This window comes from Myotis yumanensis, unplaced genomic scaffold (genome assembly GCF_028538775.1).
Source record: "Myotis yumanensis isolate MYYU_CA2020_CCGP unplaced genomic scaffold, mMyoYum1.0.hap1 SCAF_11, whole genome shotgun sequence".
Classification (NCBI taxonomy): Eukaryota; Metazoa; Chordata; class Mammalia; order Chiroptera; family Vespertilionidae; genus Myotis; species Myotis yumanensis.
The window spans coordinates 18,970,083-18,987,956 of NW_027223762.1; the positions used below are offsets into that span (position 1 = coordinate 18,970,083).

The following is a 17,874-nucleotide window of genomic DNA, read 5'->3' on the forward strand; positions in this document are numbered from 1 at the left end:
ACCATGTGAAATTGCCACTGTTCAACTATTTTGACCTGCAAAGATGATAATTTTTTTGGTCCTACCAAATCCTCACCTTGTGAAATGATTTAAGTAAAAGCACCAGGTCAGCGGCTGGTGAGCACTCAACAATGACAGTCTCATGTCTGCCAAAGTGCCCCCTGTTCTCCCCTCACTGGGGATTGAGCCTGCATCCTGGTTCACAGATGGATGTTCAACCACTGAGCCACACCAGCTGGGCAAGGTTATTTTTAATACTATTAGCAGATAGCAGATATCACTATATGACACTCAGAATGTACTGCTAAGATTTCAACAAAAAAGTCTCAAAGTAGAGGAAGAAAATATTGTAGACACATATGTATAAATTCAGGGGGAAAGAGTATGGGAAGTGTGAGTAGGTAAAGAGAAAATGTCTTTTCTCTCCAATTCTGTTTAAAACGGGATTTTAGAATAATTAAAATCTAAGCTATTATTTTCAACCTTATGGGTTGTATCATCGTCTCCCTTCCTGGAATCAGTTGTCTTTGATATTGAAATGTGGCATTGAGCTTGGGATTGGAGTGACTAAACAGCTTTGAAAACACTTTTTTTCTAGGTCCTCTGGACCCCTCAGGTGCTGTCAAATGGCGTCCAGTTCTCCCGGGTCAGTCCGGACGGCGAGGAAGGTTACCCTGGGGAGTTAAAAGTCTGGGTAACATACACGCTGGATGGTGGGGAGCTCGTGATCAACTACCGAGCGCAGGCCAGTCAGACCACACCCGTCAACCTGACCAACCATTCTTATTTCAACCTGGCAGGCCAGGTGAGTGACCTTGCCTCTTCTCTCCTGCGATGTGCTTTGTGGAATGAGCTGGGGGAGTGACTGGAGAGACCAACCCAGCATGAAATTACCCTGGTGATGGGGTCACCCCCATGATGATGACATTGCCCAGCAAAGCATCTGGCTCATAGTAGGTGCTCAATAAATGAAAGTTATAGGGAAAGATAGGATGAGTATGTTCTGCTGCCAAGAGAACTAAGTTTTCTTTATGCTCAGGTAACTAACTAGCTATTTTAAGAATTCCCTCTCAACTAACAACATGTACTTACATTTGCTTCACCTACTTCACTCCTACACTCCCTTCCCCTAAAAAATTACTTCCAAGAAAAGTGCTTTCTACCCTTGGACCTTTGGGAATGTGCTCTGCCCATGCCCTTTAGATATGCTGAGAATATCTGTGTGCTCCTACTGTGTGGCCCACCCTGAGTGTGGGGTAGGGACATTACAACCCCCATTAAGTAATTTCTAAACTACCTCATTCCCTCCTAATGCTAATATTTTAGCTTGTTGAGGAGGCGATTGCATGAGACAGAATACAAAAAGCTTAGCTAAATTCTGCAGATTATATCTATTACTTCCTGTTCATCTGAAGAACTCATCAGCGTCTACTGTACTTGAATCACTCACTTTGGCATGATTTTCTATCACGAGATGATGTTCACAGCCAGCTAGTAATAGCTTGCATTTTCACACTCTCTTAGGAGTTTGCTGATGATCTGATTTTTTTCCTAGGATCTTTTCAAATAGCATGAGTTAATTGGTTCTGATATACTTTCCAAAGTCCTCCCTTTAAAAATAAGAAAGATGTTTCTTCACTTGCTCTCTCCTTATCTTCAGGAACTCCCACCATCTTTCTTGAGATCTTAAAGACACACCAAAGTACAAAAACAAAACAAACACGCCCAGCCATAAAAGGCTCTGCAATAATAAACATAAAGGCCCTACTTTTCAAAATAAGTTCAGAAAGAAACTTGACAAAAATAGAACAAAATATTTATGGTTTAATGTAGGTAGCAGATCATGGTGATTTTTTACTGTTTTCAACATTTCTATATACGTAGACACCCAATTTTATAAGCAAGGGTGGCCTAAAGGAATAGATTCAGGACTAGAAAGAGAAATGATGTGTGAAGTATCACATCTGCCAATGTGTTCCGATGGAGGAGACTTCATGGGAATGTAAGATTCACTGAGGCTCTTCCTATTTACCTGGCGGAGAACCCTCCTGACCAGAATTATACACCCTTCCCATCCCTGAAGTGACAGGTATTTCTGAATCTCTTAACATAGGCTGAATAGTTTCCCAGATCACAGGCCCCACTAGAAGGGTGGTCAGTGTCAACTCCCTCTGTAACTGTCTTAGTAAGTGCAGCTGGACTCCACAGCCACTAGCTCCAGGGTTGAGGGTGGGCAGGGGTTGTCAGGTAAGAGTGGACGGTCAGTCTAACTAGGCCTGGGGTCAGGGACCTCTGTGTTTTCAGAATATCTCTTGCCCTCCCCACAGACACATTATCATGTATCCTAAACCCTCCCCAGGGAAATAGATCCAAACTTGGTATTTAAGGTAGTCAGCTCATCTTATATATTTTCTCCTTTTTTTTTTTTTTTTTAACTTAATAGTACATTTGTTCTACTTGGGGCCAGGCTTTGACTCATCGCTTCTAAGTCTGAGTGTTGGTGGCCTGGGAGGAAGGGAGAATTGTGTTTTTCAGAGAATAGAAAAGTTATGTGGGTTGTAGGTTGTTTGTGTTTTTTTCTTTTTCGCTGTTCCTGCTTTTGCCTAACACAAAACTGGGAGAACATGTTTCTTGCTTAAACTTTACCTAAAGAGCAGTGAAAGCAGGCCTGGGGGAACGTGAGGTGACAAGCAGTGACTGTGGTTCCAGGTGGCTGGGGAGGTAGTCACCAAGGACCCAGGTTCTGCCATCTTTCCATTCTGCTTCTCCAGCGCTGTGGCCTTTGCCTTCAGGCTGTCCTCTCACGGTCACTGGATGGTTGCCACAGCTCTAGAAACCACCTCTTCATATAGTCACATCTAGAGACAAAAAAGGACCTATTCCTTTTTTTTTTTCATATCTCTCATGTTCCATTTTTAAGAACAAGCAAAACTTTTCCCAGAAGCTCCCCTCCAGACTTTTCCTACATTTTGTTGGCCAAAAGTGTGCCCTGTGCCCTGTTCAACCCAATCACCAACAAGAGAATTAGACCACCGGGATTGGCTTAGACTAGTGGTCGGCGAACTCATTAGTCAACAGAGCCAAATATCAACAGTACAACGATTGAAATTTCTTTTGAGAGCCATATTTTTTAAACTTAAACTATATAGGTAGGTACATTGTTATTAACTTAATTAGGGTACTCCTAAGCTGGCCTTTGCTAAAAACGTCCTCAATCTCACTGAGGTACATTCGCTGAGGTCGACCCCTTCCAATTCTCCCATCCACACTCGTCTTGTATACTTGTTTCAGATAGACGAGTGTGGATGGGAGAGTTGGAAGGGGTCAACCTCAGCGAACGTACCTCAAAACAACGTACCTCCCCCACACCACGTCTCCTGTCGCCCGACCAACCGACCGACACCCCCCACTTCTTCTAACGCCACTTCTTCAAAATAGACTCGCCCAGGCCGAAAACCTACTTCTGTGCATAGGCCACGAAGTTTCAATTGCACTGTACGTGCGCGCCCGCACGTGATATTTTGTGGAAGAGCCACACTCAAGGGGCCAAAGAGCCACATGTGGCTCGCGAGCTGCGGTTTGCCGACCACTGGCTTAGAACAATCAGGATTAGCCCTCTGGGGCCGGGGTAGGGGTCCTTCCCCTGAATCTATAACCTAGCACAGGGCAAAGCAACAGATCAGGGTTTTCCCAGGGGAGCGGGAGGGTGCTAGTAAGGCAGTTGCTGTGGCTTGGTTGGGTAGTAACCAATGGTGTCTGTTATTCCTGCTAGAGGCGATAAGAGCTGAATTAAGGCAGTGGTAGTGGCAATGCACAAAAGAAGTCTTTAAAGCCCACGCAGGCCACAATGAGCTCTGTGAATGGTTAATGTTACAGGCTAGTCACAGCCAAGCCAAGTTCACCAAAACCAACACTGAGCTCAGAGATGGACCTCAAGTTCTGTTTGCGAATCAGCATTCCTTGCCAAATTTTCATCCGCCGGGGAGGAAATGAATCCAACAGAAATATTCCACCAGAGTGGATCATTGCATTATTCCCGGTCAGAGGAGTCATAAAGTGAAGCATGCTTCCCTTCAATGAAGGAATGTTAGTGCTGCTCAGTGACCCAGCAGCCAGTAGGACCTAATGGTGCCTAATAAAGGTTTTTTCCTTCTCCTCCCTGGCTTCTTGCTAACATCTCAGACTCATCAGTTTGTTTGGTGTGTGATTTTCATAGTGAATCATTTTCTTTCTGCCTTAGTGTTAAAAAACAAACAGAAACAGGACATTCCTAAGCTCCTTTATTCATAATACTAAAAAACTGGAACAACACAAAAGTCCATCAACAGGAGAATAGGTAAACAAGGTGTAATATATTCACGTAATGGAATACTACTCAAACTTGAACTGAGCATTGAACAGGTAGAGCCAGTTTCACTACTAAAATGATTTCAAATTCTCTTCTCTCATTAGAAAGGACACCCCTCAGTCCCAGAGGCCTGCTTGGGGCTGGCTGTACCCCTGAGCCATGAGCGATGGCAGTAGGGAGAGCCACACAGGTGATGACCCCTCTGGTCTACAGCTGCCCGAGCCCCCTCCCATTTTGGACCTGCCTTCCCAGGTCAGAACAGGAGCCAAACAAGTGGCTGAGATTGTGTAAGCAGAGGAGAAACCTCTGCCCCAGTCTGACCTGTCACCGATCCCTGCCCCTGCCCAGCATGTTCCTGCCAGGAGGACACAAGAGATGTTCCTCAGAAACAGACCTTCTTAGTAGAGCAATTCAAACAGTTTCTGCCATGTTTAGACATAGAGTCTCAAGGTCTCTACAATCTTGCATGCTGGGGCCAGGCTTTTCCATTTGATTCTGTGGGCCTGAGGCTTTCTGACCACAGAACCTGTTTTCCATTAACCACAGCGCTCTGCCTCTCTCTGCTGATTCTCGAACCCGCAGAACCATCAGTGTCGCTTAGCTCAGTGTTTCTCAGTCTTGGCACTATGGACATTTCGGCCAGGTAATTCCTGTTGCAGGGGTCAGGGCAGTCCTGTGCATTGTAGAGCGTTTAGCAGAATCCCTGGTCTCTTCCCACCAGATGCCATTAGCATTACCACCCCCGGTCTTGACCATCAAAAATGTCTCCGGACATTGTCAAATTCTTCCCCGGTGGGGCAAAATCGGCCCCTGTTGAGGACCAATGGTTTAGCTTATTTTAGAGGTTTCCCTTTTCGTATCTTCTGCTGTGGAGCTTTAAAATAGACTCCTATTAATAATCAAAATAATCCCTTAAATTAGAAACGTACATGTGCATCTTCCAATTTGCAAGCAACGCAACACGTCTTTACTAAACTGTCCTTCAGAAGAGCCCTGGAAAAGGTGGGGGCACCGTTAGCCCAGTTTTACACAAAAGGAAATGAGATTCCAGGAGGTTATGTGACTCCCCGGGGGTCACTCAGTGGGAGCTGGAACTAGACCACAGGCCTCTGCCCACTGACCAGCCTTTGACTCCCCCAGGAGAGCAGGTGCCTCTTTATGGAGATGGACAAACGCTCTAAAGCAGGGACCCCAGTTCTGACTCCCGGGCTTCTGTCATGCGGCAGGGAATTGGGCCAGAGAAAGGGTGACGTGCCCCACCTCTGGCGAGCCTGGAGGCGAGGCCTTGGCCGTCCAGCCCTGTGTGCTACGGGTCACGGACCCTTGCTCTTGTTTTTCCCAGCGTATGAGGAAGGTGGAAAAAAACGCTCTGCTAATAAAAGTCGAAATCCAAAAAGCTTTCAGACTACTGGTGTCTCCCGGACTCTGCACCTTTATACTTTCATTTAGTAAAGAACATGCATGCTGGGGTCACGCTTGAAAGCTTCTCCCAAATGTATCAGCTGCTATTTTGAGGCCCTGTCTACCCACACTTCAAGGAACGTATCAGCCGTCTCAGAGGTCACATGGGATGTCTAACGTTTTTGTCAATGCCTGAAAACATTTCTGCAAGAGAAGTTATAAAGCAAATATATGAAACAGGACTAAGCTTTAAATCCTCCTCCCTACCCCTTCCTTCCCAGGGTTCCCCGAATATATACGACCATGAAGTCACTATAGATGCCGATGCCTTTTTGCCTGTGGACGAGACCCTGATTCCTACAGGTTGGTGAACTTTAACTTTTTATAGGAACATAGAGCTGGGGTGCAATTCGAGAAACATCGAAACGTCATTTACCTAAATTTATTTTCCCTGTTGGCCTACCAAAATGCCTATGATTACCATGATTAGTCATTTATTTTGGTTAAGGTTGGGTGGCCAGATTATTAAACAGAGAAACCAGGACCCTTTAGAGAGGGAAAGGGGATGCTATTACTGACTAAGCCAGGGCAACAGACACACACAGGGTCAGTCCCAAACACACGGGGTCCTCTGGTCATCCTAGCCCAGTGGTCGGCAAACTGCGGCTCGCGAGCCACATGCGACTCTTTGGCCCCTTGAGTGTGGCTCTTCCACAAAATACCACGTGCGGGCACGCACGTGCAGTGCGATTGAAACTTCGTGGCCCATGCGCAGAAGTCAGTATTTTGTGGAAGAGCCATACTCAAGGGGCCACAGAGCCACGTGTGACTCGCGAGTCGCAGTTTGCCAACCACTATCTAGCCGAGCCTTAGGTTCCAGCAGTTCTTTACTAAAATGTGAATCTGAAAAAATAAATAAATAAAATGTAAATCTGTTGCTTGTTAGCACCTTAGCAGAGATAAATTTACCTGAACATTACCTCACAAATGCAGGGCACTGATAGAACACGTGGTCTTTGATAGAAGAGGGAAGAGTAGAATGAGTTGTAGCCTGAGCAGAACAAATGCAGATAAGTCACCTCTGGGACACAGCTGGAGGTTAGGGTGGAAGGGGGAGTGCTGAGTATCAAAAGGGGAAGCAAGGTGCTGCCAAAATCAAACTTCATGGATGTGTGTGTACACAAGGTTTACATCACCAGTAATGAGACATTTAGACACTACATTCTGCCTCATACGCTGCACTGAAAAAGCACATCATTTGTGTGGTATTCTGTCCAAAATACATAACCTCAACCCAGCCAGGGGAAGACATCCCATGAACCCCACTACAAAATGATTGAGCAGTACTGTGCAGTAGTATCAAGATCATGAAAGTCAAAGAAAGATTGAAGAACGGTCACAGAGGAGACACCAAGGAGATGTGACAACAAAAGGCAACGTGGGGTTCCAGGTTGGATCCTGAGGCTGGAAGGGGGCATTAGGGAACTCGGGTGAAATTCTAGTGAGGTCTATCGTTTAGTTAACAGCACTGTTCCCAGGTTAAACTTCGTAGTTGTGATCTTGTACCACAATCATGTAAGATATTAACATTAGAGAAAGGTGGGTGAAGAACACACAAAGATATACTATTTTCACAACTGAAATTATTTCAAAAAAAAAAAAGAAAGGAAGTCCAGGGCATTAAGCAAGACATTACTTTAAGTTTACTGGGCACCGGCCTTACTTCAGGTAAGACCTTTTGTTCTACTCTGGCCTCTTTAAAAACAATGGGGTTGTGTTTATGGCTGCCAGATCAAAATGCGTAGGAGGGAAAAGGTAAGAATGTGAGCCTGCATACTAAACAGCAACTTCAGTTAACAGCAGGAATTAGAAACACCCATAAATACAGTGACTATGAAACTAATTAGAACAAGAATGAGAAATCAGGATAAATGGATTCAAATTTTTGGCATCACAGTGTTGAATGTTTTCCTGGCTCCAGGGCTGGTTTTAAAGGCTTTTTTATATTTGTCTTGGTGACATGTGTCATCTTTTGATATTGACATAGCTCAATAAACGGGCCTGAGTAAGCTGGCCCATCTTGTCCTCGATGCAGAATTTATGCATTTGAACTCGTTGTGAACTATACGTTGTGAACTGCAAGTGGTGGTGGCTGTTCTGTGACTGATAATAAAATGAACTAAGCAGCTTGTAAGTAGAGGCGATGAACTAGGTGCATCTTTATTTGTGTATATTTATAAAATCTTATGCTGTCCTGTTGAGTTTTGATTAGACAAAATCACACAAAAATGTGTAATTCATGCTGTGTAAAGATTATTTGTCATGACTGTAAGAGATCACTGTGGCAAAGCACAGCAGAGCTTCACATGCTGTCTAACAGACGGCATAAAATCGTGTTCATCTTAGTTTTATTTTATTTAATTTATTGATTTGAGAGAGAGAAACATTGATTTGTTGTTCCACTTATTTATGCATTCATTGGTTGCTTCTTGTATGTGCCCTGACCATGGACCAAACCCAAAACCTTGACATATCAGAACGATGCTCTAACCTACTGAACTACCCAGCCAGGGCTTCACCTCAGTTTTGCACTGTAAGTAGTTTTAGGATCAAATTCTAGACTCCACCAGCACTGCACACCTGTGAAGTGGAGTAGGATGTAGGAACTCCAGACTCTGGAAGATAAGAGCCCTGGTTCTGGTTTGGGCTTTGCTGTTTACTAGCGAGGAGACTTTCTGTGGTTGGATTCTGCTTTAGCAGTTAAGCTCTCTACACTCTCGTTTTCTTTTCTGCAAATAGGAGGGATGGTGAACTCAATCCAATTTTATGGGCCAGTAAATTTTATTTTATTTTATTTATTTTAATATATATTTTATTGATTTTTTACAGAGAAGGGAGAGGGATAGAGAGTTAGAAACATCGATCAGCTGCCTCCTGCACACCCCCCACTGGGGATGTGCCCCACAACCAAGGTACATGCCCTTGACCGGAATGGAACCTGGGACCCTTCAGTCCGCAGGCCGACGCTCTATCCACTGAGCCAAACCGGTTAGGGCATGGGCCAGTAAATTTTATTTAAACAACAATTTGGGAGACTTATCTGGGGGTGCCCAACTTTTCATTTTGTTCAAGTTAGAAAACTGTCATATATATAGGAATATTAAAACTAATTGGGATGTATGTATGTTATATTTCAATACATTTAAAAAAAAAACTAATTGTGATAATAATGAGGAACAGAGAAAGACTACATTTCTTTTTTAAATTCCAAACTGCCACTTATAATCACTGTCTTTTCATTTAAAAAAAAAGACTATTTTAATATGACAAAACTGGGGAAATTTTAATCTCAGACTAAAGAACAATCCTTTAAATTGAATTCACCTTGGTTTTTAAAGAAATGTGATAGATTACCCAAATATATCTCAATTTTCTCTGGACCAGCGAAAATTTTATCATAAACTCATGATTGAAAATGAGTAATTTGTAAGATCACTTGTAGCTCTTACATTCTGTGATTCTATGAGGCTCCTCGTAGAACATTTTACTGCTATTTCCTCCACCCTTCAAACCCATTAGAACTCTCTCATGAAAGTCACTGAGTGGCAGAGGTTGGCGATTAACGTCGCTCTCCCTGCATATGAATGAGTTTCACTCCATCAATCAATTACTTGGCTCACCATCCCCATCCTCTGCTTTCTACCCCAAATCCTTGTGTGTGTGTGTGTGTGTGTGTGTGTGTTTGAAATCTGTCTTCCTAAGGTCATAAAAATCCTCCTTATTTTTAGTTGGAGCTCCTAGAGAGAAAAGTCTCTCATCATCATCATGGTACCAAAAAGAAACCCAGGACTCCTAACTGCACCCAGTGTCACAGGAGCAGAGAGCGCTGAAAGAGCGCCTCCTGCAGGCGCACTGTGTCAGGTTTGAAGGACACTCGGGGCCACATTCTAAGCCTGAGGCCTTTTGTCAGATCATTCCCCGAATTCTGTGTGGGCTTGTCCCAAATGTGTAATCTGACCAATTGCAGTTTCTTGGGTTCATTTGGTCAGCCTCCGATAGACTTTCAGCCAAGTCTCCTAGGCTGGCTTCTAAGCTTGTGATACAAAGATGTTCAATAGTCCCAGGCCCCTGCCTCCTGTGGCTATTAATTTATACTCCTGTGGCATGTTCTTCAACTCCTTCTTTCTCTTTGCCCTTCATAAACGCTGTCACCTGAGTAGATCTTGAGGGAAATGCTGATGCAGATCTAAACTCTGGGGGTGTTTTTCTCCTTGGTTATAGACACTTGGTAAATGATGTTTCAGGTGATGGGAAAACCCACTGTGGGGAGAGAATAGCACCTCTTATTTTACAGTAGCTAACCTGTGGCCCAGGCACTCACTAAAAAGGGACCTTCCCTAGTGTGTGTTTGGGAGAGGGGTGATGTCCGGGCCTCTGTTTTGTTTGTCATCCGTTTTTGTTTTTGTTTTGTTTTGTTGTTTTAATCCTCACCCGAGGATATTTTTCCATTGATTTTTAGAGAGAGGGAAAGACAGAGAGAAATATCCATGTGAGAGAAGCACATCGATTGGTTGCCTCCTGCACGAGCTTCGACCAGGGCCCTGGCCGGGGAGGATCCTGCAACCCAGGTATGTGCCCTTGACCGGAATTGAACCCAGGACCCTTCAGTCCGAAGACTGACGCTTTATCCACTGAGCCAAACCGGCCAGAGATCATCCGCTTATTGATCGGCTGTTATCACAGAGAAAGGAAAGGCATACAGAGAAAGAAGCCAAAGCAAGCACATAGGATGAAATCCCCTCATCTTAAATGTATAGCCCCATCGGACCATCATCCCAGGCAGAGCCCACAGACCTCCGGCGGCCTTGGGCACCTGCTCTGCTCCTGACTTTTTCCTGTAGGCAGTTTTGGAGGGAATATAAAATATGGGAGACAACAGCCTGTATTATATGGCTTCCTCTGTTGTCCCCTTTCTCTGCTCTGCTCATTATTAAGAGGCTGCCCCTTCCTCAAGCCCGTGGAAATGCCTACGTCAGTGTGGGGGTATTTTAAAGTAATTTAAAGTCACCCCTATTTTTCCCATCAGAAATTTCTGCCACTCTTCAGCCCTGGAGGCTTCCTAATATAGGCGAACAACATCCCCTGTGTTTTGTTAGGCTGCAAGACTCAGCATCTTTGTTTTTCTTCTGGGGGAAAAGAAAAGAAATGGTTGGAGTAGCAGCATAGAATCCATCAGCTGGCTTCCGAAGCTATTGCTCTGGATGGAATTCTAGGTACCTGGAGTCGGCAGTGGTGTTTTGAGCATAAGGTCCTTGCTCTCAGGTGCCTCTCGGCTGTGCTGCGGGTGCGGACAGAAGGCCTCTCTCTGCGAGGCTGAGGGCTCATTTCACCGCAAACCAGAAGCAAGGTTTGCAGCTGAGCTGTCAGGCTGGGTTTGCATGTCGGCAGTTAGTTTAGCTTTGCTTCTTCCAAGCAATTGTTTTCCTTACTTAAAAGCCAATTGCAGGCCATAAAGCATTTGCTGCTGCTTAGGATGGGCACGCACTCTGTTATTGGGCATCTTCAGTCCGTGTGTGTGTGTGTGTGTGTGTGTGTGTGTGTGGTTACTGTTGTCAGGGCTGTCCCTGTAGTTTCCCAGAGCTGGAACTCCTGGAAGCCATGTACCAGGAAGGACAGGTATGTAAAGGTGTCCAGAGAGAGAGAGCGCGCTCCAGGCCTAGATCCCTGGGATGCCATGCCAGCAGGTTAGCTTTGGGACCAGAGCCCAGTGCCCTGCCTGTGGCAACAAGGGGAAACTGGTCCCCGGTGCCCTGTTCATACTAAGCTGGCTAACTGTGAGCAGGTGAGAAAATGCAAACTCTGTTTCTCCAGGGACAGATTCATCCCCGGGCGGCGAATATTACATTTTACCCTTTCGCCTTACACAACGGTGAGACTTAGAGGTGATCTGGGCAACCTGCCCAGCAAGACATTTCTGATGTAGACAACACAGTGTGGAGCTAAGCATGTGTCCTAATGGCAGTTACAGCACGTGGCTTTTTTTTTTCTCTTTTAATTTTGCTGCTTTTTATTTGCACACAAGGAATCGAGGAAGAAAAAAATGAATGCTTTGACTAGGTCCTTTGCCTCTTAAAATAACATTAGCAAAAGCCCATCTTATTCTTTTTCTTGAGAAAAGATACCTTTTATTTTTATAAAAATTAACCGAACCCACTCTTTCCCCCAGCCCATCTGTGTTCACTTGCTATTCTTGCTGCTCTGTTTTTGAAAGCTTGTTTTAAAATTACATGAAAGCAACCCCGTTGTGACAAAATTAGAATTCTGGTAGAAAAGGCTTACCGTAGGCTGTGGGGAGACACCCAGCAAGCTCTGTGTATTTTATCTCAGCCTCTCTGGGTTCAGCGTACAATTCAGTCAGTTTTATAATTACTTCCCTAGGGCAGGTGTGAGTGTCTGCTCTGGAGAAATAACAAATTCCAAAAGTAGACTCCTGGCTCAAAGATGGCACAGATGAAGTTTGTTTTGATCTGTGTCATGTTTTCATCTTTCTGGAGCTTCTAACAGAAAATTTCTTTAGACGTCATATAATTCTAAGATATTGGACATATTTCCTTCAACCTTCCATCAATATGCTACCTCTTTCCTTTTCAATCCCACCTTTTTCCCCACCCACCCGATACTATTAGTCGTCGGGTCCTGCTGATTTTTAACTCCTAAGTATTTCTCAAATCTGCTTCCTCAATATCTATTATTGATTCTGTGGCTCCATCTTCACAATCATTGTCCTGGTTTAGGCTCTTTTTGTCCAGGTCAGTGCCTGGCTTATATTATGAGCTTCATAAATTGGGATCAGTGAATGAACAGATGAATCTGGACTATAGCTCTATAATTGGGCAGGGGAGAGGGGTTCTCTTCCAAGCTATCTTCCATCCAGTTACTAAATTTATTTATCTAAAGTGCAGATCTTGCTTTGATACTCTTCAGCTTAAAAAAAAAACCCTTAGATGGCTCCCAAGTCAAATACCAGCTGCCTCCAGACCCATCTCCCACCCTGCCTCACTCACACCCCACCCTGATTTAGAACTGCCCTCCCACCTATAGGGACCACCCAGTACCCCCTTCTTTGATGCATAAACCCCCTACTCTTTCTTTAAAAAAAAAAATCCTGAGAATATAATTTTATTGATTTTAGACAGGGGGAGACACAGAGAGAGAGAGAGAAATGTAAGAGAGAAACATCCATTAGTTGCCTACTGTACCCTCCCCAACCCGGGATCGAACCCGCAACCTTTTGGTGTACAGGACAATGCTCCAACTAACCAAGCTACCCAGCCAGGGCTAAACCCCTACTCTTTCTTCAAAGCTCATATTTTCTCCTTAGAAATCTTTCCCCCACTTCCTGGGCACAGTAGATTCTTTGCTGCTCGGGGTTTTGTAGTGACATAGATGTTTAGACCTCATCTTGTGCCAGAGCTCCCCTGTCTTCCCCTCCACAAGTCTACCTCAGATGATCTATCAGGATTTCCTTACGGAGCCAACGTTGGGAGCCGTAGGGAGCCTCAGGCTTGGTCTCTTTGGCCTGAAGCTAGAAAACCAATCTACACTAAACACAAAATGAAACCAAGCAATAGCCAGACTGTATAGTCTGCTCCTTCCTTTCCCCCACAGTCAGTCTGTCTCTACTCTTCTCCTTCTTTACATTTGTTTTCAACGTAATACGTCAAAGCAATACTGTGGGATAACAGATTCGTTAAACCTGGGTGCCTGCAAGTCTCGGTTCTGCTACCCACCACCGACGCCCGTGGGCAGCCCTCATAACCTCACCTGTAAAGTCTCATTAGATGGCAGTTACATGAGTTGAACTCTGAGGCCCCATCAATTTCTGACACTGATTCAAAGACCACATGGAACCTCTAACCCAGATCTTCTCAACCAGGGTTCGTACTTGTACGTCTGGGAAGATGATCGAAGAACTTCAAGGGATTCACGAGTCCCTGAAATTCTGTGTAATTCAGGCCTGGCCGTCAATCCGTGTGAGTTGGTCATGTCCCCTAAGTCTACAGAGGGGTTTTCCGGCCTTTTACTTCCCTCAAGGTAATGATAGTTTATGGTTGTCCTGCTGTGTCATTATACATGAGTGTCATTATCGTTTTTGAGAATAGCAATAGTTTGCTTTCCTATTTGTAATCTTCAGGGTGGTTTTTATTTCTTACTTTTAATATATTTTTTATTGATTTCAGGGAGGAAGGAGAGAGAGGGAGTTATAGAAACATCAATGATGAGAGAATCATTGATCAGCTGCCTCCTGCACACTCCCTACTGGGGTTCGAGCCCATAACCTGGGCATGTGCCCTGACTGTGAATCAAACCTGTGACCTCCTGGCTCACCTGCCAGGCCAGGGTGGTTTTTAAATTGTTTTGTTGTTGTTAATCACCATTAGATGTTCTAAAGCAGTGGTTCTCAACCTTCTGGCCCTTTAAATACAGTTCCTCATGTTGTGACCCCAACCATAAAATTATTTTCGTTGCTACTTCATAACTGTAATTTTGCTACTGTTATGAATCGTAATGTAAGTATCTGATATGCAGGATGGTCTTAGGCGACCCCTGTGAAAGGGTTGTTCGACCGCCAAAGGGGTCGCGACCCACAGGTTGAGAACCTCTGTTCTAAAGAAAGCTGGAAGGCTAGCTAGAGGGGGAAGGTGCTGCACCAAGAAGAAAAGTAACTTCCCCCAAGTTCCACCCGGAGGAGCAACAGCAGCCAGGGTTCTGGGTTTGGAGGGCCAGCTTTTCTGTTTCCGCTTGATCAGATGAATGAAATTGCTTCCCAGTATCCACCAGCCCCCAGGTGCCATCAGGATCTCAGGCCCGGCCATCAATCTATAGAGCAGGGGTGGGGAACCTTTTTTCTGCCAAGGGCCATTTGAATATTTATATTTATATCATTCATGGGCCATACAAAATTATCAACTTAAAGATTAGCCTGCTGTATTTGGTCAAACATTTAATTATCTTACCCTTAATGCCTTGGTAGGGCCAGACCAAATGATTTCTCGAGCCTTATAAGGCCCACGGGCCGGATGTTCCCCACCCCTGCTTCCGAGTGTAGAAGCAGGCAGCCGTGCCGGGACCTCAGTGTAGGCGGAAAGCCAGGGTGTGGTGTTCTGGTTTTCACTCTTAGCTCTGCACCTCTGCAGATGAGCCCCTGCAGCTCCAGGCCCACTCCCCAAGTTTCTTCTTTTCCCATTCTCCATCACCAGCTCCTATCACGTGCCTCCTGTGTGCCAGGTACTATGCTAGCCCTACGGAAGCAATATTGAGCAAAACAGGTATGGAGAACACACAGCCATGCACATAGCACAGGTCTTGTCCTCAAAGGAATAAGGCTAGAGTCCAGAAAAGGCTTGACGAACACTGAAAAGGGCAACTCGTGATACTGGATCTTATGGCATGTTATTTACCCTGGAGCTGCTTCTTCTCCGGCAGGTCCCTCCTAAACAGTGTTGAGGGAGGTTCAATAAGAAACTCTAAGGACCTCTTCTGGTAGCAGTGCCACTCTCCAAGGGAGTGTATTACTGAATCACTCTATAAAAATCCCAAGAAGAGTTTTATGAGGGCCCAGAATAACTCCCAAAGCTCCTGTGCTCCCTGCTAGAACACACATCACCGCTGAGAGGTTGGTAGACATGAGCCAGCACGGTGGAAATTTGGCAGGAAGCTCAGAAATTAGCACTTGGCCAGGCATTGTGTAATTCCTATGAAAATTTCAGACTAACATCAAGTAAATTTGTCAGGAGAGTTATTTGCTAGAGCTCTGACTACCGCCCTTGGAGAGCTGAGGGTTTAACACTCCCTCTGCCCCACCCTGGGTGTGGACAGGGGCTGGCTCCAGTTCAAACCTGGCGCACAGCCCTCCGTAGAGGTCACCGCATTGTGAAGGGGCTGGGAGTCAACCGTGGGCTTTGCACCCTGGGCAGGAAGGCTGACTCAAGCGAGCTCCCAGAGCAGAGTTGCATACAGCTCAGCTAACAGTATAGATCCGTGGTCGGCAAACTGCGGCTCGCGAGCCAAATGCGGCTCTTTGGCCCCTTGAGTGTGGCTCTTCCTAAGCCTTAGGAGTACCCTAATTAAGTTAATAACAATGTACCTACCTATATAGTTTAAGTTTAAAAAATTTGGCTCTCAAAAGAAATTTCAATCGTTGTACTGTTGATATTTGGCTCTGTTGACTAATGAGTTTGCCGACCACTGGTAGAGCACTTATTGATTGCTTCCTGCTGCCCCAGGCACGGGTCCTAGAAAAAAGACTGAGCGCTATCTCTACACTAGAGAAGCTTCTCATGTGCCCAGACCACATTGGAAGACCATCCAGTGTGGTCAGCACAGTCACAGAGATAATGCTCAGAGGACTAAGGAAGCACAGAGGCCAGGGAGGAGGAGGCTTGCTCGAGAGCACCCTGAGCTGCAAGAAGCTTCTTCGTATCTGTAGAGATCTAGCAGCAAGGAGAGTGAGAGTGCTAGAGCACAGAATGTGGGGGTGGGGATGCGTTGTCAATCCAAAAAGCTAGAGAAGCAGCGGGCAGGGTGGGGTTAGGGCAGCCGAGGGCAAACTACGGCCCACGGCCAGATCCGGCCCGTTTGAAATGAATAAAACTAAAAAAAGACCGTACCCTTTTTATGTAATGATGTTTACTTTGAATTTATATTAGTTCACACAAACATTCCATCCATGCTTTTGTTCCGGCCCTCCGGTCCAGTTTAAGAACCCATTGTGGCCCTGAGTCAAAAAGTTTGCCCACCCCTGGGTTAGGGTGATATAAGAGACGTGCAGCACCTAGAGTGCAACATTTAAGGCAGCACTCACGCTCAGGGTTGTGTCCCTGCTGGGTCAGCACCTGAGAGTGAGTGCTGCCTTAAATGTTGCACCCTAGGTCCTCACACTAAAAGCACAAGGGAAATGATCAGAAGAGGCAAAGAAGGAGGAAGGGTGACCAGAAGTCTTGGAGAGACCGACAGCGGCCGTATTCCAGAGAGGTCAGGCCAGGGAGTACGTGGGCTGTAGCGGCTGCTCCTGCTGACCCCATTTCACAGACTGCAATGGTTTGATGCCGGTCTGTGACAGTTGGACGAGTAACTGAATGTGAGGAGAGCCAATGAGCAGTTCCTAAGGAAGGCAACTTCCTTGAGTAACGGATTCCAGGCCCCACCCAGAGATTCTGGTTCATTTGCTATAGAATAGACCCAGGAATCTGCACCTCTAGAAACCACCGGGGTTGACTATGCTTTCAAAATGTTGTGAGAGGAAGAAGAGAAGGTGCCTCCATAGGGTGGAGATGCAGGACCAAGGGAGAGGTTTTTGGGGGGGAGAGGAGCTGATTGAGGGCAAGTACAATGTTTGTCTGAGGGTGCGGAGAATGCAGGTGGGGACTGAGACCATGAACTGGCAGTGGCCTCCGTTGGTGCTTCCACGGGTTTTCTCCAGTTTCTCTCAGCCACATGGAGTGAGGAGCCGAGAAGGCGGATTGTGGGATGATCCAAAGTTGGGGTTTTGTCATGTGGAAGGGGCAGCAGGACAGGGTGTAAGGTAAGTCAGTAAGAGTGTCACTAACCAAGTGGCCCAGAGACAATGGGCTCAGGCAGGCAGCAGAGGACCTGAGGGCCCCGATGGGTGCCATGGCAGGGGCCCTGGAGAACAGGGCCCGCTCAGGAGGGGACAGGTCTAACAGGCATGCCCTGCAGGAAGTCTGCAGTCAGACCATGGGCAGCTTTCAAATGGCAGCAAATCCCTGGATGCCCTGTTGATGGGAGTCTAGGATGGAAAAATCCTCTGCATGAAAATTTTCTGCCCAACCGTGAAGTGTAAAATTACCTTCTTATCTGAAAACACCATGTAACTGGGTTTAGCATACCCTCCCCCACTGCAAGTCAAAGTAAAATCAGAAAATACTCAGTGGAAAGAAAAAGAGAAGAAAACAGCAGCAGCAGAATAAAGCGGCAAACCCCAAAGGCATCGGCAGAGGAAAGGGCAGACCTGCAGCAGAGACAAGCTTTGACACTGTGTGATCTGTGAACATTTACAGAAACGTGACTTCACAAAAAAACCAAGGTGCTTTACTTGCCAACCA

The 17,874-nt window shown here is 45.7% G+C and overlaps 1 protein-coding gene across 1 annotated transcript in view; it reads left to right on the plus strand.

Annotated features, from left to right (window-relative positions):
- Nucleotides 1–17,874, plus strand: part of GALM (galactose mutarotase) — a 44,465-nt gene that overhangs the window by 10,973 nt on the left and 15,618 nt on the right. The window contains exons 3-4 of the mRNA XM_070429041.1: nt 599–805; nt 6,031–6,112. Coding sequence (XP_070285142.1) covers nt 599–805; nt 6,031–6,112 — 289 coding nt within the window. The remainder of the gene's footprint in view (nt 1–598; nt 806–6,030; nt 6,113–17,874) is intronic.